This window comes from Epinephelus fuscoguttatus, linkage group LG13 (assembly GCF_011397635.1).
Source record: "Epinephelus fuscoguttatus linkage group LG13, E.fuscoguttatus.final_Chr_v1".
Classification (NCBI taxonomy): Eukaryota; Metazoa; Chordata; class Actinopteri; order Perciformes; family Serranidae; genus Epinephelus; species Epinephelus fuscoguttatus.
In genome coordinates, this window is record NC_064764.1 from 12,732,483 (window position 1) to 12,757,773 (window position 25,291).

General features: G+C 41.1%; 1 protein-coding gene across 3 annotated transcripts in view; it reads left to right on the forward strand.

Moving 5' to 3' along the window:
- The first annotated feature begins 6,990 nt into the window (after window positions 1–6,990).
- The window catches only part of fn1a (fibronectin 1a), a 32,698-nt gene continuing 14,397 nt past the window's right edge, over window positions 6,991–25,291 (forward strand). For all 3 annotated transcript variants that reach the window (XM_049593791.1, XM_049593792.1, XM_049593793.1), the window contains exons 1-18: window positions 6,991–7,314; window positions 8,275–8,400; window positions 8,520–8,657; window positions 9,004–9,135; window positions 9,339–9,476; window positions 10,182–10,340; window positions 10,886–11,083; window positions 11,312–11,494; window positions 13,244–13,420; window positions 17,689–17,844; window positions 18,220–18,348; window positions 18,534–18,677; window positions 22,462–22,583; window positions 22,738–22,906; window positions 23,280–23,465; window positions 23,689–23,817; window positions 24,041–24,130; window positions 24,264–24,458. In XM_049593791.1, the coding sequence (XP_049449748.1) occupies window positions 7,185–7,314; window positions 8,275–8,400; window positions 8,520–8,657; window positions 9,004–9,135; window positions 9,339–9,476; window positions 10,182–10,340; window positions 10,886–11,083; window positions 11,312–11,494; window positions 13,244–13,420; window positions 17,689–17,844; window positions 18,220–18,348; window positions 18,534–18,677; window positions 22,462–22,583; window positions 22,738–22,906; window positions 23,280–23,465; window positions 23,689–23,817; window positions 24,041–24,130; window positions 24,264–24,458 (2,701 nt within the window). In that variant the 5' untranslated portion in view covers window positions 6,991–7,184. The remainder of the gene's footprint in view (window positions 7,315–8,274; window positions 8,401–8,519; window positions 8,658–9,003; window positions 9,136–9,338; window positions 9,477–10,181; window positions 10,341–10,885; window positions 11,084–11,311; window positions 11,495–13,243; window positions 13,421–17,688; window positions 17,845–18,219; window positions 18,349–18,533; window positions 18,678–22,461; window positions 22,584–22,737; window positions 22,907–23,279; window positions 23,466–23,688; window positions 23,818–24,040; window positions 24,131–24,263; window positions 24,459–25,291) is intronic.

Consider the following 25,291-nt stretch of genomic DNA (forward strand, 5'->3'; position numbering starts at 1 on the left):
AGCTCAATGCTAGTTTCACATGGCAGGTCTATTTTTATTTACTCTGCGCACAGATCTGTGGCCCTCCAATAGGTAAAAATGACATAGAACTGTGTAAAAACAAGTCAAATTAATTGATGAATTCAGTTCCACTTAGTATGGCATATGATCTCAAATCCTTCATAACCACCTATATTATCACTTGGCAAAACTCAGGACATACACAATAAACTGGCAGCAAGCTAGCACTACAAAGATGGAGTCTGTCACAGGTAAAAAAAAAAAAAAACCTCTGTAACTCATTGTGTTAGTCTTGTTTTAACATCCATGTTCAGAAGGTGAGGCTTTTCTTATTCACATGTATTGGACATATCTGAGCCTTGAGAAATTCTGGAATTTCCAAATCTTCTCCTCAGTCCTTAACTTTGACGTGCTATTGGGGAGGGTTGTGATTGGATTTCATGTGTTGTTCCTTATGCTATAAGTTTGATACAGTACCTGTTGTGAATATGCATCATGTAAACCTTTTAAAACTGAATAAAAATATTCTTGATTAAAAACATCCATTTTAGGCTCTTTCATTGGTCAAGTTAATGGAATCCATTGACCTTTGACCTCTAAATGACCTGTCTTATCTGACATGATCATATCTAAGTTAGATCAGGACTGCTTGATGACATACAAAAAAAAACAGAGGCAGAGGCAGCCCCTGAAATGTGATACAGCTACAGATCAACTGTGCTAAAGTGCATGGTACTACACTCTGGGCCTCTTGGGAAACTTTCTGTCAGAAATCTAATAACTTGCCATTTTTCCACTACAGCAAACACCATGCTTTTTAATGTACTTAAAGTGAGAGGAGTGGACACAGATCAAGTTACATGGTAAAGTTCATTAAACATTAAGACACATCAGAGCATAAAGATGCAGTAAGAGGGTCAGATAGAGGAATGTATTACATTAAAAAAAAAGGAAAACACTGTATGAAAGGAAGGCTGGGAAATAATAGTGTAAGACAAGAACTGTTCTGGGATGTTGCAATACTATGCAAGGAATGGCCAATTATTCAGAGCAAGGACACTTCTTGATATTACACCGCAGTAAAAAGAGGAATAAAGAAGAGAGAATGATGGGGTGAGACCAGACAGCACCCAAAGGGTAACATTTTGAGAAGATTTGAAGAAGAGAAGAGCTTAAACAGAAAAAGTTGGATGAAACTGTGCAGCAGCTGTACAGGGACCTTGCAGCTGTGACCTCGTTTCTTACCCTTGTCCTGTTTCTCAGTATGATCATTCTGAGTGTGTTGTGTAATGCAATCACAAAGTTACAGTATGATTTCCACATATCAGCATAAAACTTCACTAGCTCTGCCCAAATTTCTCAACTCTCCATTCAATCACATCACTTCGTTACTATTTCACTTACTACTCCCACTGACTATTAGGATTATTCATAACTTCTCAGAACTCCATGTCAGACTGAAAACTTTATACACATTTTCCACACTTTTCTTTCACTTTTCTTGTTTAATGTTTTACTTTAACTTTCAGCTTTACAACTGTCTTTCTCTTCTTTATTAATTTCTTTCATGCACCCACTCTGTCCTCTCACATTCCTTTTCTTTTATCCTTCCAATTCAGGATCTTTACAAACATCCAGAACAAGACTGTATCTTGTATTATCTATGTGTCTGCAAACTTCTAGCAAAATTCTAGTTGAGACATTTACTGGGGATAAAAGACAGAGAAATTCTCACATTATTTTATAAATAATACACACATATACACTGTATATGCTGCACAACAGGAAGGGTTTACATCTCTGCACAAGGGCATTCACAGCGTAAAAGTTTAAAGGAACAATTCACACCAAAATCAATAATACATATTTTTCCTCTTACCTGTAGTGCTATTTATCAATCTAGCAACGGTCAGCAACATTTACTATCAAAAGAGCCATTTTTGGCATTAAAAAAAAAAAAAAAAAAAGTCCACATTTTTGTGTTTTATAATAAAGGTAACACAGCCTATGAGGTCTAAATTAGCCAATCATTATCACTAATAGTTCTAAATTAGCATTCTTTAATATGAGCAAAAGAAAAGAAATCTGCTCATTCATGATTACGTTTGTGTTTCCTCTGAGATTTTTTCTTTTTTGGATTTGGAATCAATAGCTAGCATTGCAAAGGAGGCTCCACCACTAACTAGCCATCGCTATTTAGGTTCACCGAAATGTAAGAGAAGGCACCGGGTCATAGACATATGACGTGCACTTTAGGTGATGGAATGTTAAAACTTTTTTTTGTTTTTGAGTATATAGCTTACACATTTTTACAACTGGAAAATGTAAAAATCACTTTAGGCCTACAGTCATGAAAAATTAAATGAAATAACTGTTATTCTTTTCCAGATTATTATTTGTAAAAGCCACTACAGCATGCGGCTCCAGAGTTGCAGGTTGCCCATTATTTAGGTGCAAGTTGCTGTCTGTTGGAGATATCAGCAGATGCCTGCCTTCTCTTGCACATAATGGAAGTAGGTGGCACTTTACCTGTTGTTTTCAAAGCGCCAAAACAAACAAACAAACAAAAAAAACCCCCACACATTTGAAAAATTAACAGCAATGTCTCTTTCCAGAAATCATGAGCTGATTACCACCGAGTGCCATTTAGTTACATTACATTCAAGTGAAAGCAGACAGTAGCACAGTATCAAGGAGAAAAAAAACTCCCTGTGAACAATGAAACCAAGATGCATACTGGAAATTGGACTGGATTGTCGCTGTTTTCATTGTGACCATCCTGCGTGATCTGCTTTTGATGGAAAATTACCACTTATTAAAGCCAGTCTTTACAACCATAAGAATGTTTGTATATTTATATGTGAAGCCGCAGCGGGCAGTTCACTTGCACAATAACCAAATAATAGCTTTAAACTGGGATTTCCGGCTTCATCAACATTCATCACAGCATTGCAGTAGCTGAAGTGGTTTAGAGATGGTAACCACAGGGGAATGATTTCATTTTGGGGTAGTTGTGTCAGGGGGTAAAAGAGACAAAGAACTGTTGTAAATAAATGATTCACTTTATTTGTTCCATTTTTTTTTTATTGAAAAAGCTGCATCACCATGTTCTTGTACAAACTTCGAATGTCAAAGAGCACTGAAAGAAGCCACCACCCAGTGGAAGTATTAAATCTGGTGGTTATGGTTTCAGTGGATAAATGGATTTTAATGTAACATAACTATCTCACTACATAAGATTGATATGACTAGGATTACCTCATCATTAAAGCATGATGTAATGACACATATTGTTTTGTTCTCCTCTGCTATGAGGTTTGAAGTTGATTGTCCTTCTGCGAGACAAATTTTGCAATTTTCTGTTGTCATGGGCTCTAAGTTCAAGTTCAACACAGAAACATAATATTGTCAACACCTCCACGGATAATGAGAAACCCACTCAAGGTGTGAAATTGCTGTCAGTGCTATATCAGATGACCTTTCCACCTCCTCACCTTTACGTGACATCGCCATCCAACAAACATGTCCTTATATAGATGAGTGTATTCTGAGGGCTTAGGGGGGAGGAGATGAAGAGAAAGAGAGAACTCAGTGTGAGGATAGCTGCCACAGGCAGATTAGTTGTATATGCAGACAGATAGACAAGCAGATCACATTTACACCGTAGGCCTGTAATTGAAAACATATGTGGAGCTTCTCTGCTCAGAAGTGGTGTTTCCTCACAAAAGGCAAACAGTGCTTCAGTCAGTGTGACCTGCATGTACATCCTACTAAAGAAAATGACTCAGACCTGAGTCTTATCAGTCTACTCTGATTCAGGAAAAGAAAAGAAACAAAAAACAACCTGTGTCACAGTATGTCTGCAAGCCAGCCAACGGCTTTCCCATGCATGGGACAAAATGCAACAGATGGGTCCTATGACGCATCAAAATATGTTCCCCTATAACTGCTCATTGTGCAAAGCAACTGCCCAATAAAAGTTAGCGTTAACACAAATGTCACGGTCAAGCCAAATGATGCCAACATGAGATCTCTAACATCTTAAAAATGTGTCAACACCTCGCAGATTTCCTGACACACATAAGATAATCCACATGGCCACGGTTTGAGAGCCTGCACTCCCTTTTTCACCACAGCTTGATTGACTTGATTTGCCAGCTGACTGACCATTAATCTGTTTTACTGCTGTAACAGTTGAGCTCATACAGAGGAAGTCATGACACCCAGTGTGCTGTTTTTCATTTTTGTCAGGGATGGATCACTCTGAAAGCTAAGTGCTTTAGAAAGCGACCCACACTTCAACTGTCAGAGACGATGTAGAAGGTTGCTTGAAGATTTTGTCTTCAGTTTTGCTTCTTTTTTTTTTATTGTTGGCATAACTGTAATATGGGACATTTATTTTAAAAGAGCAGTATGTAACATTAAGAGCATATCTATGATTCAGAGTCTGAGCTGGGATTGTCTGTGCATGGCTCTTAACATGGGGGTTGGCTTAGCTGATGGCGCTAACAGAGGCAACAGTGTTAACAGAGATAACAGTGGCACCAGAGGGAGAACTGGGGGATGGGCGTTATGCTTCTGCAATGCTGCTGTTCCACCACAGTGGGGCAGGATGGTGTTATCAGCTGTAACCATCATATTAGTGATGGGATTTCTCATTCACTTGTGAGAGCAGGTTCTTTGGCTCTCGTTCACTTTGAAGAGCTGGTTCAAAGATGCGGTTTGTTCGTTCGGGGTGAGGGGGTTAGTGGGTTCAACGACGAATCGCATTGCTAATTTATCGCATCACGTGATCTGGATATTGTAACGTGGGCCCAGAATAGACTCCGCAGACTGTCTTTGGACTGGCTCTTTTAAGTGAACGAGTGAGCGGCTGCACTGTCTTTCTCCTCACAAACTAGTCTTTCTCAGCTTGTTCCAGATCAAATAATCTGAGATTAATTGATACAGAGTAAATTAAAGCAAAAAACAAAGAAATTAGGAACGGCTCGTTCACTCTAAAGAGCCGGTTCACTCACTCACTTCAAAAAGCCGGTTCAAAGACTCGGCTCATTTGCGAACGTCACATCACTACATCATATGAGTGGCGTATAGAGCAATGGCTATTAGCTACCCAGGGAGGACTGACATACATTACATGCAAGGGTGGCTATCACAACAAAAAACAGAAAAGCTCAGATTACAGCATACATAAGGGGGAGTGTGACTTCATTCTCTGCTCAGGTTTGTTTGCTGCTATGTTAACGCTCTAAATTTCGCATACAGAACCTTTAAAACTAGTTTGATGCATGCCTTAATTCCGAGACGGACTTAAGAGAGTCCCAAAACAACTCTTTCTGTTATTGAAAAGAATCCAGGGAGTCACCATGCATGACGTTTCAACCTCAAAATTGTCTGGAGGTGACTAAAGACATGCCAGGAAGTTTGCACTCAGAGGCAAAACAAACAAGTGACTTGGCAGAATAGAAGCATTACTGTAGATTTCCATGTACAAAGTGGTCACTACTTACAATATTTACAACAGAAAATGCAACCAAAATGGAGGAAAGAGGACAAAGAGACAATATAAAAGTAAATGAGCCCTTGCTGTGCCATTTGTAAAACCAAACACAAATGCCAACTGACTTTAAATTGGCTTTTCTAAAAATGCATCCATGGCTTTTCCCACTAAGCAACACAAAGAAGTACTGAAAAAGGAGTACCTAATGTAAAAATGAGTAAGGTCAGGGACAGCAGAAGAGCACCCCTCCCGCTTTATATGGTATTGAAGAGTTAAACTGGAGAAACAGATTTAAAATGAGCCATGGACAATGAATCAAGCATGCACAGGAGAAAGGAACTGATTACAACAGAAAAGGAAGGACAGAAATCGAGCCAGAGAGGAGAACAGAGGAGCAGGAGTGCAAAAAAACTGATCTCTTGATTTGCACATTACACAGGTTAACTTCCATCACAGAGGAACAATTTCAATTAAACTCCTGGACATATAAACACTTTCCAGACATTGAAACTTTAGGCTACTGGAGACTTTCCAGACACTGACGCCATTGACCTAATTCCTGCAGATCACAAACGCGGACTCTGTAAAGCCAATATACTGCATAGCATCAATGGCCTGCACCAAGGTTGGGCTGCTTAAATAACACAAAGGCAGCTCTTGATGAGGATATCACATCACAATGAAGACACACACACCTGGATTTTTGATGGTCGGTATGAATTTGCGCAAAATGAAGCGAGACAGGCTTCTCTTATAGTGAAAGAAACACTTTTTTCACCATTTCTCACATCTAAAAAATGATCATGTATGAGACAGGAGGAGCATGGTGTGTGTTCTTACAGCTGGAAACACAAAACCATGAAGCATCTTTACATTAAAACAATAAAATAAGAACCCTTCTGGCTCCTTGCGCTGAAATTCATGGCTTCTAGCAACAACAAAAAAAAAATCACAAATTTTATTTAAATCAACTCTCAAACACACCTGGAACTCTTCAGACACAGTTTGGGCAAATGGTTGTATGAGTGACTAAGTCAGCACTAAAATTACAGGAGGTTTGAGTAGTTTACTAAAGGTGGATTTTCTTCAACACAGACAGCACAAAATAGCAGGGCTGCAGCAAGAGGGGTCCCAAACCCTTAACGTTTACAGCAAGTGGATGGCTCTGGGGCCAGGACCTTACATTTTCTACATTATCAATCTGCTAATGGGGCGTTTTGGCATCATGACATCATTTATCTTACAGTTTGTTTCCCTCAGTGTTGCAGGTTGCATGGAGACAAGCATGACATTTTTAAATAATCTCTCTGTCTTACCTCATAGTTTAAAAAATAGTATGAGGAAGAGCTTTTAATGTGGGATTTGTAACCATCTTTGTTTCGTAGAAAGTTTGCCTGTCTTTGTGCGTGCTGCGTGGGAGTCGCTCTCTTTTTTGGACCTCCCTCCTCCGCCTGAAACGAAGCCATGCCCAGATAAATCACTCCCACAGACTGGTAACCTGCACACTGGGGCCGCAGACTGATTGGAGAGAGGAGCACACTGATCTGGGAGGTTGGAGCGCGGCGGAGGAAAATAAGAGCTGCATTGAATCCGACTTCTCCGTCTCTGGTGACATACTCTTTTGCACAAGGAGCACCTGTACCCACATTCTGCAACAGCCGAGAGGGTCGCATTAAACAGTAATATGTCCGGCAGCACCATAGCCAGGGTGCTGGTTGCGCTCTGTATCGGGAGCGTGGTGAACTGCATGCCCAAAGTGAGACACAGGAGTCGGCGACAACCGCAGCAGCATCAGGTCTCCTCCGTCTCTCAGGGTAAGTTTTTTTTTTTTTTTTTTGCCAATTTATGAATCACAAGAAGGATTTCGTGTTGCAGTAAATGTTTCGTTTACTGAGAGCCATCAGAGGCCACTTTACTTCAGTTTTAGGCTAAATGTTGAAATTACAGTTAACATGCCACATAGTCTCTCGGGTGTATGTGAATCTGTTTGAGCGTCTTTGCAATGGAAACGATTGGGGCCCCACAGATTAGGTAATGCTTTTTGTATTGGATCTATAACAGCAACAATCAGCGTCTTTAGTTGCTGATTTCTGATTTTGGAGTCCCAACAATTTTTCGGATCTCCTCACTTCATCTGCGTGCGAGTGCCAATAATTAAAGCTTCACATAGAGAGGGAGAGAAAAGAAATGAAAACTCCTGGCTTCAGTTTTAAGGTTGTAAAAAGAAGAGATGTTCATTGCATGTGAAGTCATGAGATGTGAACAAAGAACATGCCTGCTGGGGGAGAGGAACAGTAAAGGTGCATTTAATTCTCCACTCCGTGCAACTGATTTATTACTCAGCCCTGGGGGCCTTTGAAGCCAACTTAACACATCTAGGGTCAGTTTCACAGACATGGGTGGAGCCTTGTCCCTACAATAAACTGTTTATTCCAATGTAGGCTTTTTATTCTAGTAGATATATCTAGAAAGAAAAGTTTTTGTCTTTTACCAGAGAATACTGGTCTGTGTGTTTTGTAGTTATGGTTAGGGCATAGTCACTTTACAGTGTGGCTTCATTTGTCTTTCCACGTTGAAAAAAGGACATGGTAAGCAGGTACAGTGTTTGTGGATGTGTGAGGGATGGGTGGAGTGTGTTTTTTTTTCTCTTGCTCACATTTTCCCTATGTGTTTAGCACAGGAGCAAAGGGAGGGGGGGTGCAGTGTATTTGACCTCCTGCTGCCTGATTCTAGCACCAAAGTCTCATCAGCTGAATTTTTCTGTCTTTTTTTAGATGGTTGTATAGAGAGTGGCCAGTTCTACGGCATTAATGACCAGTGGGAGCGGCCATATTTGGGCAGCACTCTGGTCTGTACCTGCCATGGAGTCGCTGGCATCAAGTGTAAAAGCAAACCTGAAGGTAAAGTGTGTGTGTGCTGGTCTTTTAAACAGTGTCCAGAAAGCCACATCTCATGCGTCATTTCACTCATCCTTTAGTAAAACACAAATCACATATTTTCTACTGTTTCCTCCCTGTAGCAGAGGAAAGGTGCTACGATAAGATCAACCAGCAGTCCTACACAGTGGGAGAAACCTATGAGAGACCCAAGGATGGCATGATCTGGGACTGTACCTGTATTGGATCGGGGAGGGGCAAGATCAGCTGCACCATTGCCAGTAAGTTTGTGTTTTTGTGTGTTTACTAAGAGTGCCTGTTCTACACGGGGCTACGCCGCTGCCATTAACCATCCTAACCCCAGACCACACGTCCTAGCTCATGTGATTCTGTGTATATCCTGCTCTGCCAGACTGATGCCAGTAAACTGGTTAATCTCCATATTCTCCACAGCTGATTAGCAACTGGTGCTGTGCAGCTGTTAGCAGTTAGCCAGGTGGTTAGATAATGGGAGAAATGTCTGAGTGTGTGTTTCTATTTTTCTTTCCTTCTGCTCTCTGTCTGTGCAAACACACACACATGCAATCTCTTTCTAAAATCAAACCTTTTGTCCTTCTTTGTGTCCAGACCGCTGCCATGAGGGTGGGGCTTCATATAAGATAGGTGACACCTGGAGGAGACCCCATGAGACAGGAGGATACATGTTGGAGTGTGTCTGTCTGGGTAATGGCAAGGGAGAATGGACCTGCAAACCTGTCGGTGAGTCACTCAGACTGCCACTGACTAACAGACGGCTGTGTTTATCTAGTGGGATTATTCATACTCTGGTGTTTCACAGCCAGTTAATGAATAAACTTATGTTTTAGGGAATTTTTGTATTAAGCATTTTGTACAAAAGGTTTGATTATTGAAAAAATAAGGTTTCAGTTATGAAGTAGCTTATGAGTCTCTGTTTCCTGCAGCTGAGCGTTGCTATGACAACTCAGCGGGAACATCCTATGTTGTCGGGGAGACATGGGAGAAGCCATACCAGGGATGGATGGTGGTGGACTGCACCTGTCTGGGAGAGGGAAGTGGACGCATCACATGCACGTCCAGAAGTAAGAAACCATTTATTTCTATCACTGTGCTAAAGCTGTGTATAAAAGATCTGCATCACATTAAAAGATCCGACTTCCAATGAATTAGTTTGAAGGGTCCATGAGATTTCTGTCACTCATTTGTTCAGGATCTCTATTTTTGTATATCCTCTATCCACATCACTTGTTCAACAGCAGACGGGGAAAACTTCACAAGCAGGAAAATTAAATTAAAGCCGGAAATCAAATTAATCACTGCTGTTTTCGAAGAAGTCACATGTGTCAGTACACATAGCTCAGTTCTCATCAAATGCTGCACTCTCCAGCCTTCCTGGCAGAGCCAAAGGCAAAGTGTATCTTGTGATTTGTTGCAGGATTTTAACAGGCTGTGGAGGAAATGTGGACCAGTTGTGTTTCCAATTAGGGACCATTTCTTGCATCCTTAATGATCCTGACTGATGTAATGGATGCAAATGAATGTTATTTCCTGACGACTTGTCACATGCAAGACTTCAGGGTGGCCTTAGACGTTTTTGTGGTGGAGGTTATCAATAAATTGTTGTCATGCATGTGTTCAGAAAGTTATCAACAAAGTCTCAAGGCACTAACATGAAAACAGCTGGTGGCCAGGAGGAATTCCTTCTCCACTGATTCGCTGCGGCCACACTGCAGTCTCACAGTTTCCATCTATTTCTAATTAATTCCTCTCATTCACTTCTCCCCCAGATCGCTGTAACGACCAGGATACTCTGACCTCCTACCGTATTGGAGATACCTGGACCAAGTCAGATGTCCACGGCCACTTGCTCCAGTGTCTGTGCACAGGGAACGGCAGAGGGGAATGGAAGTGTGAGCGACATGCTTCACTTCACACCACCGGCCTGGGTGAGAAATGATAATGTCTATTTTTTTCTCTTCCCTCCCGCTCTCTGTGTGGAGAGAAGAATGTATACCAGAGACAGATGCTGTGAGGGAGAGATAAGAAGTGTCCAAGTGTTGAAGTGAGAAAGACATGTCTTGTAACTCATGACCATGACCTCATGAGAGTGAGACGTGGAGTAGGGGGAATGAAGAGGGAGGAATGAAACATGGGAAAGGAAGAGGGAGAATCGTGCTTGAAGTGGTTTGAAGTGATTATTGGGTGTGAGACAGAAACATATGCTCATCGTGACTCAGGGACAGTAAAAAACGCTCTCTTTTTCTATGTGGCACATGGTGCAAACCTCTTTACATTGAAATTAAAGCCAGACATTCATTACATTGTGTACATTTGACAGTGTAACACATAGGCTACCTGTACTCCAGTAACAGTTGCATGTTCAGAGATGTTTATTCTTGTTTTTAATTAATTTTTATGGTTTAGCTACATCACCTCTGTAGGCAATTTTTATTATTGCTGCCCCTAACCCAGATACAATGTTACATTCCAGGCACTGGGTCTCGTGTGGTCACTAACATCCAGCCTGCAGTCTACCAGCCTGCCTCTGTGCCTGTGCTTCCTCAGGAGGGACCCTGTCGGTCAGATTCAGGACTTTCATACTTCATCGGCCAGCGCTGGATGAAGAATCAGGGAACCAAGCAGATGATCTGTACCTGTCTTGGCAGTGGAATCAGCTGTGAACAGTGGGGTAAGAGAGTTGCCTCATGTCTTTACAACTTGACAGCATTCATCAACAGTGGCCATAATTGTATGATAACTGTGTCAACTGGAATAGAACACCTGTGGAGTTGAATGATAAGGGACACAAACTGACACCTGAATGCAACCGAGCTGATAAGCTCCTGGAGATACATGTATGTTGACATTATGTTTCGTCATATTTACTGTATCTTTATGTGTTCCTGTCTCCACACAGACGGACCAGCCCCAGTTTACGGTGGCAACTCTGGAGGTCAGCCCTGCGTGTTCCCCTTTGTCTACAAGGGGAAGACCTACCACTCTTGTATCTCTGATGGACGCAGCGATGGACAGCTCTGGTGTTCCACCTCCTCTGACTTTGACAAGGACCAGAAGTATTCTTTCTGTACAGAGAGGAACGGTAAGCAGGTGTTTCGATATATTAGCAAAGGAATTTTGAGATGAAATTGCGAAGTTAGTCAACAAGGGGTGAATGTATGCTTTGTATGAAAACCTTGATTTGGAAGACTGCTTGAAAATCTACTCAGCTGTAACGTTAGCTAATTAGTGTTACTCTGTGAAGCTTGTGGCTAATGTCTAGTTAATATACTCCAAACATACTACTTGTTATCGTTTTGACATAACAAACTTTGTCTTTTCACTGTTTAGTAATACCAACAATAGTATGTCTTTCTCTAGAAGATAATGTTCTTAGCTACGTAAGCTAGCTAGTATCTAGCATGGAAAAAAGGCAGCTAGCTTAGTGTGGTAATGCTAGTGTGTGTAAATAAAAGTTTAAAAGGGAGATTTAGCAACTTCCCACTGTTAGCTAGCTGTCTTTTGAACACATTAAATAACTGTTTGAGGATTTTAAAAGCTCTAAATTGATACCTGGGCCAACTGAGTTGTTGGTGTTGTCACTGTGGGTCACTGTGGGTCAGTGACTGCAGTTACTGTGCTAACTGACTCTGTGAACCTAACCTGCTCGCTGGCAGGCTTTCTCGAACAAACACTGAGTTTCTGTCTGTCTCCTCCCTCTGACAGAGCCAGACACGCTTTTTCTTTTCCTCATTGATTCAGTCTGTATCAAAGAGCGTAACAAAGCGCATTCATTAGCTGAGTTTTACTGTATGTAACGGTCTAAATCCTGGTTGGATATCACTTTGTTACACAGGACGATCTGTAGTTAGCCTACCGCTTTTAAGCACCGTCATTCTTTTCTTTGAACAGCAATATTTGCTCTCACATTAAAATATCATATCAAGTCACCTCTAATCCCTGTACACAGATATCTGCATATATATGCTTTATCATCGTCAGATGATAGCCAGTATGTCCTTCTACACAAGACAGCTGTCAGTTTGTTAGAACACTTCTACTAAAAAGGTTATTGCATATCATGTGTAATCTCAGTTTAAATCATAGCAATAAAATGATTTAAAAAGTCTAAGGTTTGAATTATAAAAATCAGAAGGCCTATGCATTAATAATTATCTCTACTTCTCATGATGTGATTGATTGCATTAATGGAACATAATCCCTATGATAATGGAGATTACATGTTAATATTCATGATGAGCAGGATGGTGGTGCAGCTGCAGGATAACATTGAGTTTTTCAAATAGGCTGCGTCTAGTCTGAATGGGGTTTAATAGAATTTCAGTGGCTGTTTTTAAATGTACATTTGTTAAAGTAGCTAAAATAAAGTCACTGAACACTGTTGGGCCAAAAAATTCAAATAGATGTCTAAAATTTTAAATCTGTATTTTAGTCTCTACACCTTTTCGAGATCAAATCTCTAAACACATTATAACTGGATCAGATTGTGAGCTTACTATGATGTCTTTGTGTCTGATATATTATTCAAAAGTTCAACTGTATTTCTCATCTTCAGCTGCTGGCCCCTGTGTTTTGTCCCTGTCAGAATAAAGCTGTACAGTATATTTAAAATATAATGTAGGATATTACCTTATGATGAATTAATGGATAACACAGGATAAAAATTTTTTTTGTTAAATTATTGATACTTTTCCCAGCACAGTTCGCATATTCATGAGGTTCTGCCTCCAGTGCCTCAACAAGCAGCTGCATCACATCTGAAGCTTGTGGTCATGCATGGTATAAACCCATCTTGTTTATTGCTGTTATTGTTTTTTTTTTCTTTCAACAGTGATTGTGGCAACACGAGGCGGTAATTCTAATGGTGCTCTGTGCCAGTTCCCCTACCTCTACAATGGCAGAAACTACACCGACTGTACTGCAGATGGACGAAGAGACGGCATGAAGTGGTGTGGCACCACAACAGACTATGATGGAGAACAGCGTTTCGGGTTCTGTCCCATGGCTGGTAAGTCTCTCTGTGTGTTTGCGTGCGTGGGTGGATTTGTGTGTGTGATGGAGAGAGAGGAAATGAAGGAGAGAGACTGCAAAATGCTGGAGCTGGAGTTGTTGGTGTTGTTTTAAGTTGTGTTGTACTGAAAGCACTTTTAGGCCAGACTAAACTACCATAGAGTTCCTGGACAGTGAGACACCTGAGATCATGTGACAACCAAATGTCACTGTTGTTAAAATGTTTCATTTTCTAAGTCCGGACTGTAGCCTGAGACAGATCTTTCAAGATCTATTCACTCAAGTGTTTATCAAACGGTACATTCTCAAAGGTTAATAGTGCCAACTTGTTATGGCAGGATGGCCAAAATAGAGCGGTTGTAAATCAGCAGCTTGCTAGCCATGGGGGCCACTAATGTGATTAACACAGCTAATTGCAATGTCCCGCCCAGTCTTAAATAAAATGTCCCCGCCCAGTCTGAATCAATGAGTTAACATAGCCTTTGTATTGAGAGCACTCTTTGACGGTGAAGAGATCTGATATTTAATTTACATAAAAGCTATTATCAGTGTGATGAAAAAGGAGTTAGGGCTGATGGCGCAGACAAAATCTCATTTACAGTTCTTACACCTTTCAATTATAATGTTGCCAAAATCACACTGAAGCCAGTGCCTTGAAAGGAATGTGTTGTTGTGTTGTATAGGTGTCAATTAGGTCTCCATGGGTAACAAAAGAGGCTGAAGCCAGTGAAACACCAGGGGGTCACTGACACTACACTAACGTCTGTGAAGGAGTAATGAAATGGTAATAATGGCACTAACATGCCATCAAGATGAGAGTAAAACTATAAAAACCCAGAGGAATTATGTAGAGATCAGAGGTAATGCATTTTGATGTCCAAATAAGCTTAATAGTCTTATTTACAAAAACACATAATTATAGTGGGTATTGCCAGAACACAGCTAAGTGGTCACAACAAAAGTGAACTTGCTGTGAATGTCCTTAAAGGAGGATCTAAGCTTGCTAAAGCCTTTTTTTAAACATAATTGTAGAGGAACTCTGAGGTTTATCGTAGGCATTGTTTGAATTTAGTGTGTGCATGATGTGAGTGCAGTCAGATGTGGTGACACTATAAAACAATATCCACAAATAGGAAGGAAGGGTAGCTCTGATACACACACAAAGAATCCCTCTAACTACTTTCTAAATCAAAGTAGAATTTGGTAGACTTCAAAGTAGACAGATAGAAGATGGAGTTGTCTATTTGGCAGCAGACTGTAAAATGTGGATGGTACACAGTGGAAACATCTACAGGACTTATCTGAGATAAAGTAGTCTTTGAATTCGAAGAAAAATGGAGCACCGGATTTATTTTATCTCATAAGCACTTATCTTTTGTAGGTTTTTTTGTAGTGTGGCAAGACAGATAGATGATCCTTTTAAGAAGTTCAGAAATGTATAACTTGTTTAACTCTGCTTTGAAATCAAAGCATTCTGCTGTGTGTAGGAGTTTGGAGTTGGCACATACACATGAAGACAGCCTATAGGATAGTAGTTGTGGTTTTACCTGATGATTTTAACAAGTACATAGCAAGTGATTGGGTAATGGATTGTAGTAAATTTTACGTTTTCCTTTCAACGCTATAATTTTCTTCAGAATTCCTTTACATACTTCACCTACCCACCTACTGGCCAACACCCTGTTGTTAACAACACCCTGTCAAGATTTAAAGAGTGAACAAAAAGAGCGTTCATGCCCTTTAGCCAGTGTCATAGCAGGTTGTCTGTGTTTAACTCAGTCCAGCAGTCAAAGCAGCAGGGGGGCTTTGATATTGACATTAATGACTTCACGGGGATTGTCAAAACAAACATGGTACTTGAAATGTTAATGGCGGCGTTTAAAGAGCAGTAATAGTCTGGAGCCCCTTCTCCACCTGTGGCGGTCCTGCGGGAAGATGCCAGATAGGCTTATTTGGTGTCTGCGATTTGTTCGTCTGATGGTAGGCCAGCAGTCTCCAGCTATGAGCCCACATCCAGGGTCCGCCTATATATCAGTCCCTGTTCTGATTTTGCCTGGAGGAAGATATTTATAGGAGGAATAGATATAGGTTTTAAGCCTTCCAATGTCTGGAGAACAGACTTACACTTTTAAAATGTGAAAAGCATCAGATCAACCTCCAGCTTTAGACAACTGGAAAGGATGGGATAAAAACACACCCAGATATGACCTTCAATCATTTTAAACTTAAGCCATACCCAGCACAAGAGAATCACTGTACAGCAGTTGAATAGAAAATTTACTGTGAGACAAAAATCACATATGTTTTGCACACAGTGTTGGGCTGTAATCCTGTAACACATGAACAACACATTGGATTGTATTCATTGACAAAGGCTTTGAGGAATTTATGCTTGAACTGTATTCATATTAAATTTATCACTAACCTTGTAATAATTATTATCATTTGTGTGCCTCAGCATAGTTTTTTATGATTACTAACAATATAAAATCACATGGCTTACACGTTGCCCACTAGCCCTTACTTATTCAAATGCCTAATGCTGCATTTCTGCTGCTCTACCCAATTAGACTCTCTCTTTATTGGTTTCCTGTCAACAAAAGTTGTGAATAGTACCTGGTACTTTTTTTTGGTTTGACCTTGGTTGAAGTTCCAAGCAAGCTGAGCTAATACTAGAGGCTGAGGTTAAAACACTTCAGTCTAATTATTGGTCAAAGAGAACTGTCATTTGTGCAACATGGCACCTTACACAAAAATCTGCCATTTTTACATAGCCAAGCTATCGTCAATAGCAACAGCAAGTTTTCTATTCACTCAACCCAGATTTTTAAAAAATGGCAGCGTGCAGAACTACACTATATGTTACGCCAAATGCTAGGCAATACACTAAGCTGTACACTGCCCTATACATTTGACAAAGTGTAGACATTCTCTTTTGGGTTGCTGATGAAAAGGTTCAGCAAGTGTCGAGTTGAATATGTCATGGCAGTTTCATCAGGTGCCAGGGCATACTATCCACAGTCAAAAGCATTTTCAAAAAAAGGACCAGGTACCACAAGGGAGTTGAGTTGAGTTGGTCAAGCCAAACCATGCAGTGGAAATAAGGCATTTGTTAGCTCGAGCCCCAGGCCTGGCGCCTGCATATCTTAAACCAGCGCCCAGGTACTTGACTATTCTGTACCATGTCCTGAAAATCTCCAGCCCCTGTGCATCTGCCCCAAGCCACAGCCTTCGTGCATAGCCACCAAGTCCGAATGATCTGTATTCCCAGGAACAAGATGGTCTGGCTCTGGTCCATATTCTGCTTGGCATAGAAAAGTCCGGGCTGGGCTCCAAGACAGCAGACCTGCCCTTTATCTCCACCTTCCTACCCTATATGGAGAGTTTATCAGATATGTACACGGCTTGCATAGCAGCTTTGTCTGCCTCTCTAGCTTTACAAGTCTTACAGTCTTTAGTCTGCAACTGACTCATCGGTTTCAATGGTAAATGCCAGTATTTCCTACCATTGTTCAGTCAAGTTCTTTTTTGTAAGCTATGCTGCTATATTCCTTCCTGTAATTCAGATACGGGTCAAAACTTACAAAAGAGGTTTGAATCTGCACTGAAAGAACCATTAATGTGAAGAACTCTTTTCAACAGTAAAATGCTATAAACATTTTCAACAAACCAGACTTGCAGTGAAGAAACATGGTACTATATAAACAGAAGCACTTTCTTTTCCTTGCGCACACAAACACACTCACATATACACACACATTCAGGTCTCTGCCTATCCTACCCACCTTCACACACTTTCTATCTTTCCTGATTAAAAACTACTCGCTCTTGATTACCGGAAAACATATGGTGAACACCCAGAGTCATTCATACACACAAGGACACGAACCAGCTGTTTCTGGCTTTCAGTCCAGGAAAATCTTCTTCTTTTCTATGGACACAGGTGTTCTGTGGTGGTTCTATCCTCTGTGGCCTCATGTAGTAATTGTAGGGTACAATCTGTGATCTCCAAGGGGGATCATTCATCATAGTGTGTTTGTATCTGTTTTTATCTGGTTGCCAGTTTGCACTGCTTGTGTTACTAACAACTCTGTGTGGTGTGTTTATATGTATTTGGTTGCCTGCCTGATTATTTTGTTTATAGTTCAATTTGTGTTTTCAGCTAAAGATGTGTCTGAGTTTGCTCCACTTTTCTGCATCAGGGCGAATCAGATCCAAACATATTAGTTTCTGCTTTTGTAACTGTTTTTTTCCTGTGTGTTCTAGCCCATGAAGAAGTGTGCACAGCCAGTGAAGGGGTGATGTACCGCGTGGGAGACCAGTGGGACAAACGGCACGATGTTCTGGGTCACATGATGAGATGTACCTGCGTTGGCAATGGCAGAGGAGAATGGAGTTGTGTTGCGTACTCCCAGCTTAAAGGTGTGTGTGTGTGTTCCCGTGTTGAAGAAAAGGTGATTGAGAGTTGCTGTTGTAGGAGTGTTTGTGTCACCATGTGTGGGGTAATAATTAGAGTAAAATTAGAATCCTCTGAGTGAAGAGGTGAAAGGTCAGGTGTAATATCATCACTCACCTGGCAAGAGGTTAAAAAATGAGCCTGCACACCTGCACTTAATGAGGCTTCAGTTGCACCTGCAACACCCCCAGTCCACCCCCTCAAAGAACACACACAAGCACAGACAGACGCTGTTCAGAGGAGCAACTGTGCAAAAGTGACATATCAAGACACGAAGTTTAGTTTTGCATTTTCTCCTCCATGTCGTCATGTTTTTACATATCTGTGTTTGTGTGTTGCAGATCAGTGTATTGTGGATGGTCTGACCTATGAGGTGAACCAAACCTTCACCAAGCAACACGACGAGGGCTACACCATGAACTGCACCTGCTTTGGACAGGGACGTGGTCGCTGGAAGTGTGATGCCATTGGTGAGTTTACCATGTTACAAGTTTAATTTTTTTGTAAATTATTTGATGATTATGTGTCACTTCCACACATCGATTTTCAGTGCTTGTTAAAAATGTTAATAATTCATGACATGTAAAGAATGATGTTTGAGGGAAGCAGCATGGTCCCCATTGCATGACCTGGTTTTATGTGACTCTGCCCTCAGATCAGTGCCAGGAGCCTGAGACGAGAGTCTTCTATCAGATCGGAGAGTCTTGGGATAAAGTCATCCAAGGAGTCTTGTACAAGTGCTATTGCTACGGCAACGGCATTGGAGAGCTCAGCTGCGAGCCTCAGCAGTCCTACCCTGGTAAGATATTAAATATACATTAGGGTTGGCAGTGCATTTATACTGTGTATACAGTAAGACGATATACATTTGTCACCCGTCAGAGCTTTTGCCATTCTGTGGAAGCTATGCCTTTGACATATCTGGTTGTAAAAGGCCTTGCTTGTAGAGTTTCCACCCTGCTCAGAAAAATTAGCATGTTATTCTTATTATATTGACTAATGATGACAGAGGAGGGCCACACACAATGACAAGAGGCCACCTTATTTACAGAAGATTGGAAAGCAAATGTTTTCAGCCATTTGGCCTTCATCAGTGTTGCAAATCAGCTGTAGCACTGTGTTGTGGCACTGCTATCTATATTTTTTCTGTTAATTCAGAAAATGTATAGACTATACATATTGATATTGCAACAAGGATTTTATTCATATTGCATATCCCCCTAATACGCATGGAGAAAATGTCCTGTCTGTCTCTTACAATCTTGAGTTTGTTCATGTTTTTCCCACCCGCTCAGCTTTTTCAGAGAAAAAAGTCCCGTCCTTATCCTATCCCTATGACTCCTGATCCTATTTCTGTTCCTGTTTATATTTTTTTATGTGGACTGCTGTATTGTGAGGTGGCACCTCTGGTTATCTAATTTTAGTGTTGGTAAGTTGTTGAAGCTTTGAGTTTTTAGACAGGAAAGCCAGGTTGATGGCGATGTGAATTCTGGTGTTGTACAGGATAAAGACTGGACACAATGTTCACAGTAGCTGTAAAATAGATTTTTAATCCTAAATAAGGATGTGTTCAGTAATATTTTGGGGAAATGAGCTAACTTTATAAAAAAAAACCTCCAACTCCTGCAGGGTGAAATTCATGTGTAAGCCACCTCAAAAATTAGCCCCTTGACTTTGATGTCAAACAGACAGAGAGGGGAGGGGGTGTGATTTCCTCTTTAACACAAGCACCCCCAACTCTAAGCCTTTGTTCTTGCTAGCATGTGGTACATCCCCTGTGCTGTTGCCACAGCTGTACAAAACACCACAGTGCATGTGTGTGTATACACCTCCCCTACAAACACACCTACCACATGCACACCTTTAAAGCCTGTTGAACAACAGTTTTCAATTTTGTGGATTTTAGCAATCACTTTAAATTTAAACTCATGTCTTAGAGTTTAAGCCCTTAGCCACTATAATTTAGAATAAAGTCATGCTTCATTACACTATATTATACAGCCTTGATGGTTAAGTTAGCTCATTCCTGCTGACCTGAAACCAAGCTTGGCTAGACAGCATCGCTCACAGCTTTTTTACAGAAGAAGCTCTCTCACAGTTTTGTCTTGACTTTAAGTTTTATCCTATATATGTCTGTGTCCCTTCACAGGCTTTGTTGTTTACTTGTTAGTATTCTGCCCTCTTTATTATAACAACTGACCGTGTTCTGCAACTTGCTGTATGGCATCCCCCACTAAAACAACACGTAATGTTTCCATACTATTCCCATTTCCCCTGATTCTTGGCAAATCAAGAACTATGGTAGTGGAAACAAAACTTGAGATTCAACAAGTCTTTCGTAAAGGAACATTTGAACTATTACTTGTTTGCTGTGTGTGTGAAGCAGGTTGACGGGAGATACAAAATGTAGGGCAGTATTCCTCCGTAAGTGGCTATAATAGCAACCAGCTGTGAACTTGCTGTGTGTGTGTGTGTGTGTGTGTGTGTATGTGTGTGTGTGTGTGTGTGTGTGTGTGTGTGTGTGTGTGCTTAGGCATACAAAATACAGCATGCTAAGATTTAAAGGCAGCAGCAGGCAAATCTAGGCTCCAAGTCACTTGGCTCACTGCATGAAACACCATAAAAGGTAAAAATGGAAAACCCAAGTGAGGGATTTTTTTAAGGGTTTTCACAAGTCTCAGATTTAGCACTACATTGATAACATCGTCTAAAATTATGTTGTTTTCTTTTCTGTGGTCTGCGTTAATCTCCCCTTGTCTGGAGTGTAATTTTAATCTTCAATCTTTCGGGGCATTTCTTATTGTTAGGATGGCTCTCAGCATTACTTCCCTTTACTGTGGTCCTTATCACCACCTTGCTGCGCATCGATCTTTATCAAGAATGAATGTTTTGTCTGCAAAGTCAAGGGGGATATGTGCATGTATGTATGTATGTGTGTGCGTGCTTGTACACTTCACAGATGTGTGTATGTATTGCTGGGAGTAAGTGCATGTGCACATGCAGCATATCCACTGCAAGTGTGCATCCGTTTTCATTTGCGTCCCACATCTGATTCTATGTAACCCTTACCCTCGCCAGTGGCCTGTGGGTCTATGGGTCTGTAATAGGCAGTAATTGGTCCCAGATTGTTTTTGAGGTTTGCGTATCTGCTAGCAACTTCTGGTTAACCGAGCCACTTGCTCAGAAACTTTGATTACAGGTCTGCTATTTGGAAAAGTGGTTAGAAAACCTCAGTTCTTTATAGATGCTACCAGTTTCTATCAGCACAGCTTATGTCAGGAGTCTGCTTGCCACATGACTTCTGTTTACATTAAAGATGACTTGATACCCTTTTGTGCATTTCCGAAACCAGCAAAGATACTACAAGCTCATATCATGATATCATTTTTCTTTGCGATTGATACACTTTAGCCTGGACCGCTACTTTTTGCAACACAGAATCCAAGTTTATCCAGATGTAGTAATTACACAATACATGTTTGAACTCCTGTCGGCTACAGTGCTTACAATTACAAAGTTTTCCAAGGAATCCACTAACATTCGTGCATAGATGTGGGACAGCTGTTAAAGACTCGACGTGTTCCACTAAGAAACATCGAAACCCACGTTTGTACAACTAAAAGGGGCTTTTACAGCACAATAAATGCCATAATTTTGTGTTATCAACTTGGCTGCATCGTTTTCACAAGACATTTTCTCACACTCAATTGCTTCCAACAATTTTTGGGTTTTTTTAAGCATACTGTTGTTCTTGGATGCTTCTTGTTTGCAGAACTTTCTCATATTTTGTGATGCATCTGCAAGTGTTTTTAAACCTATCGATGTCTGTCACATGAAGTCATACAAGTATTTCCATGACAAAACCCTTTATTATAATAATTGTTCAGATGTTAAACTCTATTTAGTTTCATTAGGCTTGCCATTGTTAATGTCAAAAGGATCTTTGGTTAGAGATATGGGATTACAGGACAGTCAAAGAACTGGGAACATTAACACAGGGAGCTGTTTTCACTGTGAAATGCATCCACTATATTTACACGATCTATTTTTAAAGTCTCCTCTAAATGCTGCTCTTTTACAAATGAACTATCCCTGCAGCAAAATAGCTCTGTCCAAGACAACAGAGAAGTTCAGAGAACGTGATGAAATCGAGGAGGTTAAAGAAAGAGAAAGTAGAGTAAAAGTCTTCTCTCCTCCAGCTGTTGAAATCTGGGCTGGAATCTCACAGGGACTTGTTAGTTTTCCCTCACCCTATCTGTGTTCTGTTCAGGAGAACACTGCTGCACACTCACTGATACTCACTCACTGTTGTGTTGAGTTATATAAAACTGCAGGTTTCTGAAATTTGTAGGAGAGGCAGTATCTCACCATCTCCCTATCTCGCCATTTTTCTGCTTGCCAAAATTAAGATTTGACTAAGATATTTGATATTAACACCGTTGAAAGTGTCTCCTCTCTGTTAAAGCTGTGCACAGTATCACATTATGATGTTATCTTTACAGTAGACGGTGAAACTCCTGATCTGTTCAGTTTTGTTCTATATTACAGCTCACCCCTTTTTCTTTGTTCTCTTTCTCTGTCAGGTGGCAATCGTCCAGTCCAGGTCATTATAACTGAAACTGGAAACCAACCCAACTCCCACCCCATTCAGTGGAATGCCCCATCGTCTGCTCACATCACCCAGTACATCCTCAAATGGAAAGTGGTGAGTTTTCTAAATGAGCTTTACAAAGAAACGAAACTTCTTCTTGTTTCTCTCTACATGGATCTGATGCTGACACAGCCCCGATTGAGATATCTGACGTTCAAATCCTGTTCTGCATGCTTATTTTTCTAACATCCATCATCACATTTTTCAGAAAAACTCTCAGAACCCGTGGACAGAGGTGATGATCCCTGGCCATCTGAACTCCTACACCATCTCTGGTCTGAAGCCAGGCATCACCTACGAGGGTCAGCTAATCAGCGTGTTGCGGTTTGGAGCCCAAGAAGTCACGCGCTTTGACTTCTCCACCAATTATGGATCACGTGAGTTGAGAATGTTGACAGATTTCATTTACCAACAGTACTGACCATTTTTTGGCTGCTTTTTCAATGCAGTCTAGTTCAGACATAGGTATTTTTTGTGCATATGTCCTTGTTAGCAAAATACTAATATGGAAGATGAAATTAAAGACAGGGATCTGGAAATGTGCATGCAGCGTCTTGAAAGGGAAATGTTCTGTGCACTCTTTTATTCTGTTCAGGGCCTTTAATTTTATTTAACCAGGAAGTCCTCACTGAGATTTTAAAACTTTTTTCCCCAGAGTGTCCTGGGCAGTGTTGCCAGTTCTGATCTCAGAGGCAGCAAATAGCCAACTCTCTTATTTTCCATGTCTGTCTTTCTCTGCTTCTCCTGTAGTTGCGACATCACATGGCGAGACCACCCAGCCTCCGCCTGTGGTTGACATCTCAGAGTCGGTGACCGAAATTACCTCCAGCAGCTTTGTCATCTCCTGGGTTTCCGCCTCTGACACAGTTTCTGGTTTCAGAGTAGAGTATGAGCTCAGTGAGCAGGGACAGGGAACTGGACAACCCCTGGTGCTAGGTAAGAGCAGTTAAACACATATACAAACTGAGCTGTATATACATATACCAAAACACGCTTGGGTGGGAATGGATGGTGGCAAAAATATTGTGCATTATAATTTGGCCTGATGTCCAAATAATGGACATTATACCAAGATAATACTCTTAATTAATCTGTCTTTATGTGGCTGCTTTAAGTATGAAAGCTGATGTGTTAATGCAGTCTATATTTCTCCTATCAGACTTGCCCCATACAGCTACCTCAGTGAACATTAATGAGCTTCTACCTGGAAGGAAGTACACTATCAACGTCTATGAGGTTACAGACTCCGGAGAGGACAACCTCATTCTCACTACTTCACAAACCACTGGTGAGTAGGCACATAACACACACACACTTTCTCCCAGCTTATATTTTGTTCTTTCCCATTCTCACAAAAATGCTGCTGCTAGCCTCAAATGTTGTTTGAAATCCCAGACCTGCAAGCAGCCTAACGAACATGTGCCGGTGGACTATAAATCAAGCGATCCAGTAAAAAAGAGGCAGTGGTTGTAATTTTCCTTCTCACACTTACACCCCATTTTGTTCCACAGCACCTGATGCTCCTGCTGAGCATGAAGTGGAGGAGGTGGGAGAGACTTCCATACAGATCAGCTGGGAAAAACCACTGGCTCCCATCACTGGTATGACACACAACACTGCCAAAAAATATTCTGTTGCTACTTTGAACCCCTGCTTCTTCATCTGTGACAGTCACACACACACACACACACACACACACACACACTGAACCATATGGTCTCTTCGTCCATGCAGGCTATCGTGTCGTTTACACACCATCAGTAGAAGGTGAAAGCACGGAGCTGACTCTCCCCGACACGGCAACATCTGTGACTCTGAGTGACCTTAAACCCGGGAAGTTGTACAACATCAGTATCTACTCTGTGGAGGACAGCCTGGAGAGTGAGCCTATCTTTGTTCAGGTCAACACCGCTGGAGATCCACTGCCAGGTAAAAAACCTGTGTACTTTGCTAGAGAGCCTCTGTATACCTTTAAAGGTGCAAGTCCTAGTATTTGCCAAAACAATGTATTTGGTGAAAGAAAATTGCTGGCACTTTAAAAGCATCCACTACCCCTCCAGGAACTACAAAAATGATTAAAGCAAAAATATAGAGAGTCACACACTATGGGAAAGTCTGTCCCTTGTTTCTTTTAGCACCACCAGGAGTTGTTGGGCAGCGGTCTGCCTATTAGGTGATTCTGATCCTTAAATATCCTCATTTGATCCTGTGTCCCCCTGCTCTGCTCTATGTTCAAATGAACTTGACTTATTACTCTTGTCATAAGGGCTCCCTCCAGATCAATCTGCAAGTCATCCTGTGGCGTTGTCACTGATCTATGTAGAAGTTTCCAATTCTTAATACTCAAAGTTTAGAGTTTTCCAATGGAAAGTGAAGTCATTGAGTTCACAGCTGTTGCACTCCTATTCTGCTTGACTGGAGTTATGTAAAACTTTTTAGTCTGCCAGGTCGAACATGCTGTTGGGCCAGTTGAGCAGATGCTGGAAAAGTGTGTGTGTGGGTATGTGTGTGCTTGTTTGTACAGTCTCTGTGATGGAGTAAAGATGCATGACCTAATTAAGAGTGTGTGCTGCCATCTTCGGACAGACAAGTGAATCCCCCCTCTGCTGTGGCAGATGTAAACTACGACAAATGGACCACGGCTGCTGTCTGCACATAAGCTGTCTGAGCTGCACCCGTCACTGGCTTAGAGTGACGAGTGCAGAGTTGGTGCTGTCATGATAGTTGTAATTTAGATGATTTATAAAATATTAAAGCTCAGA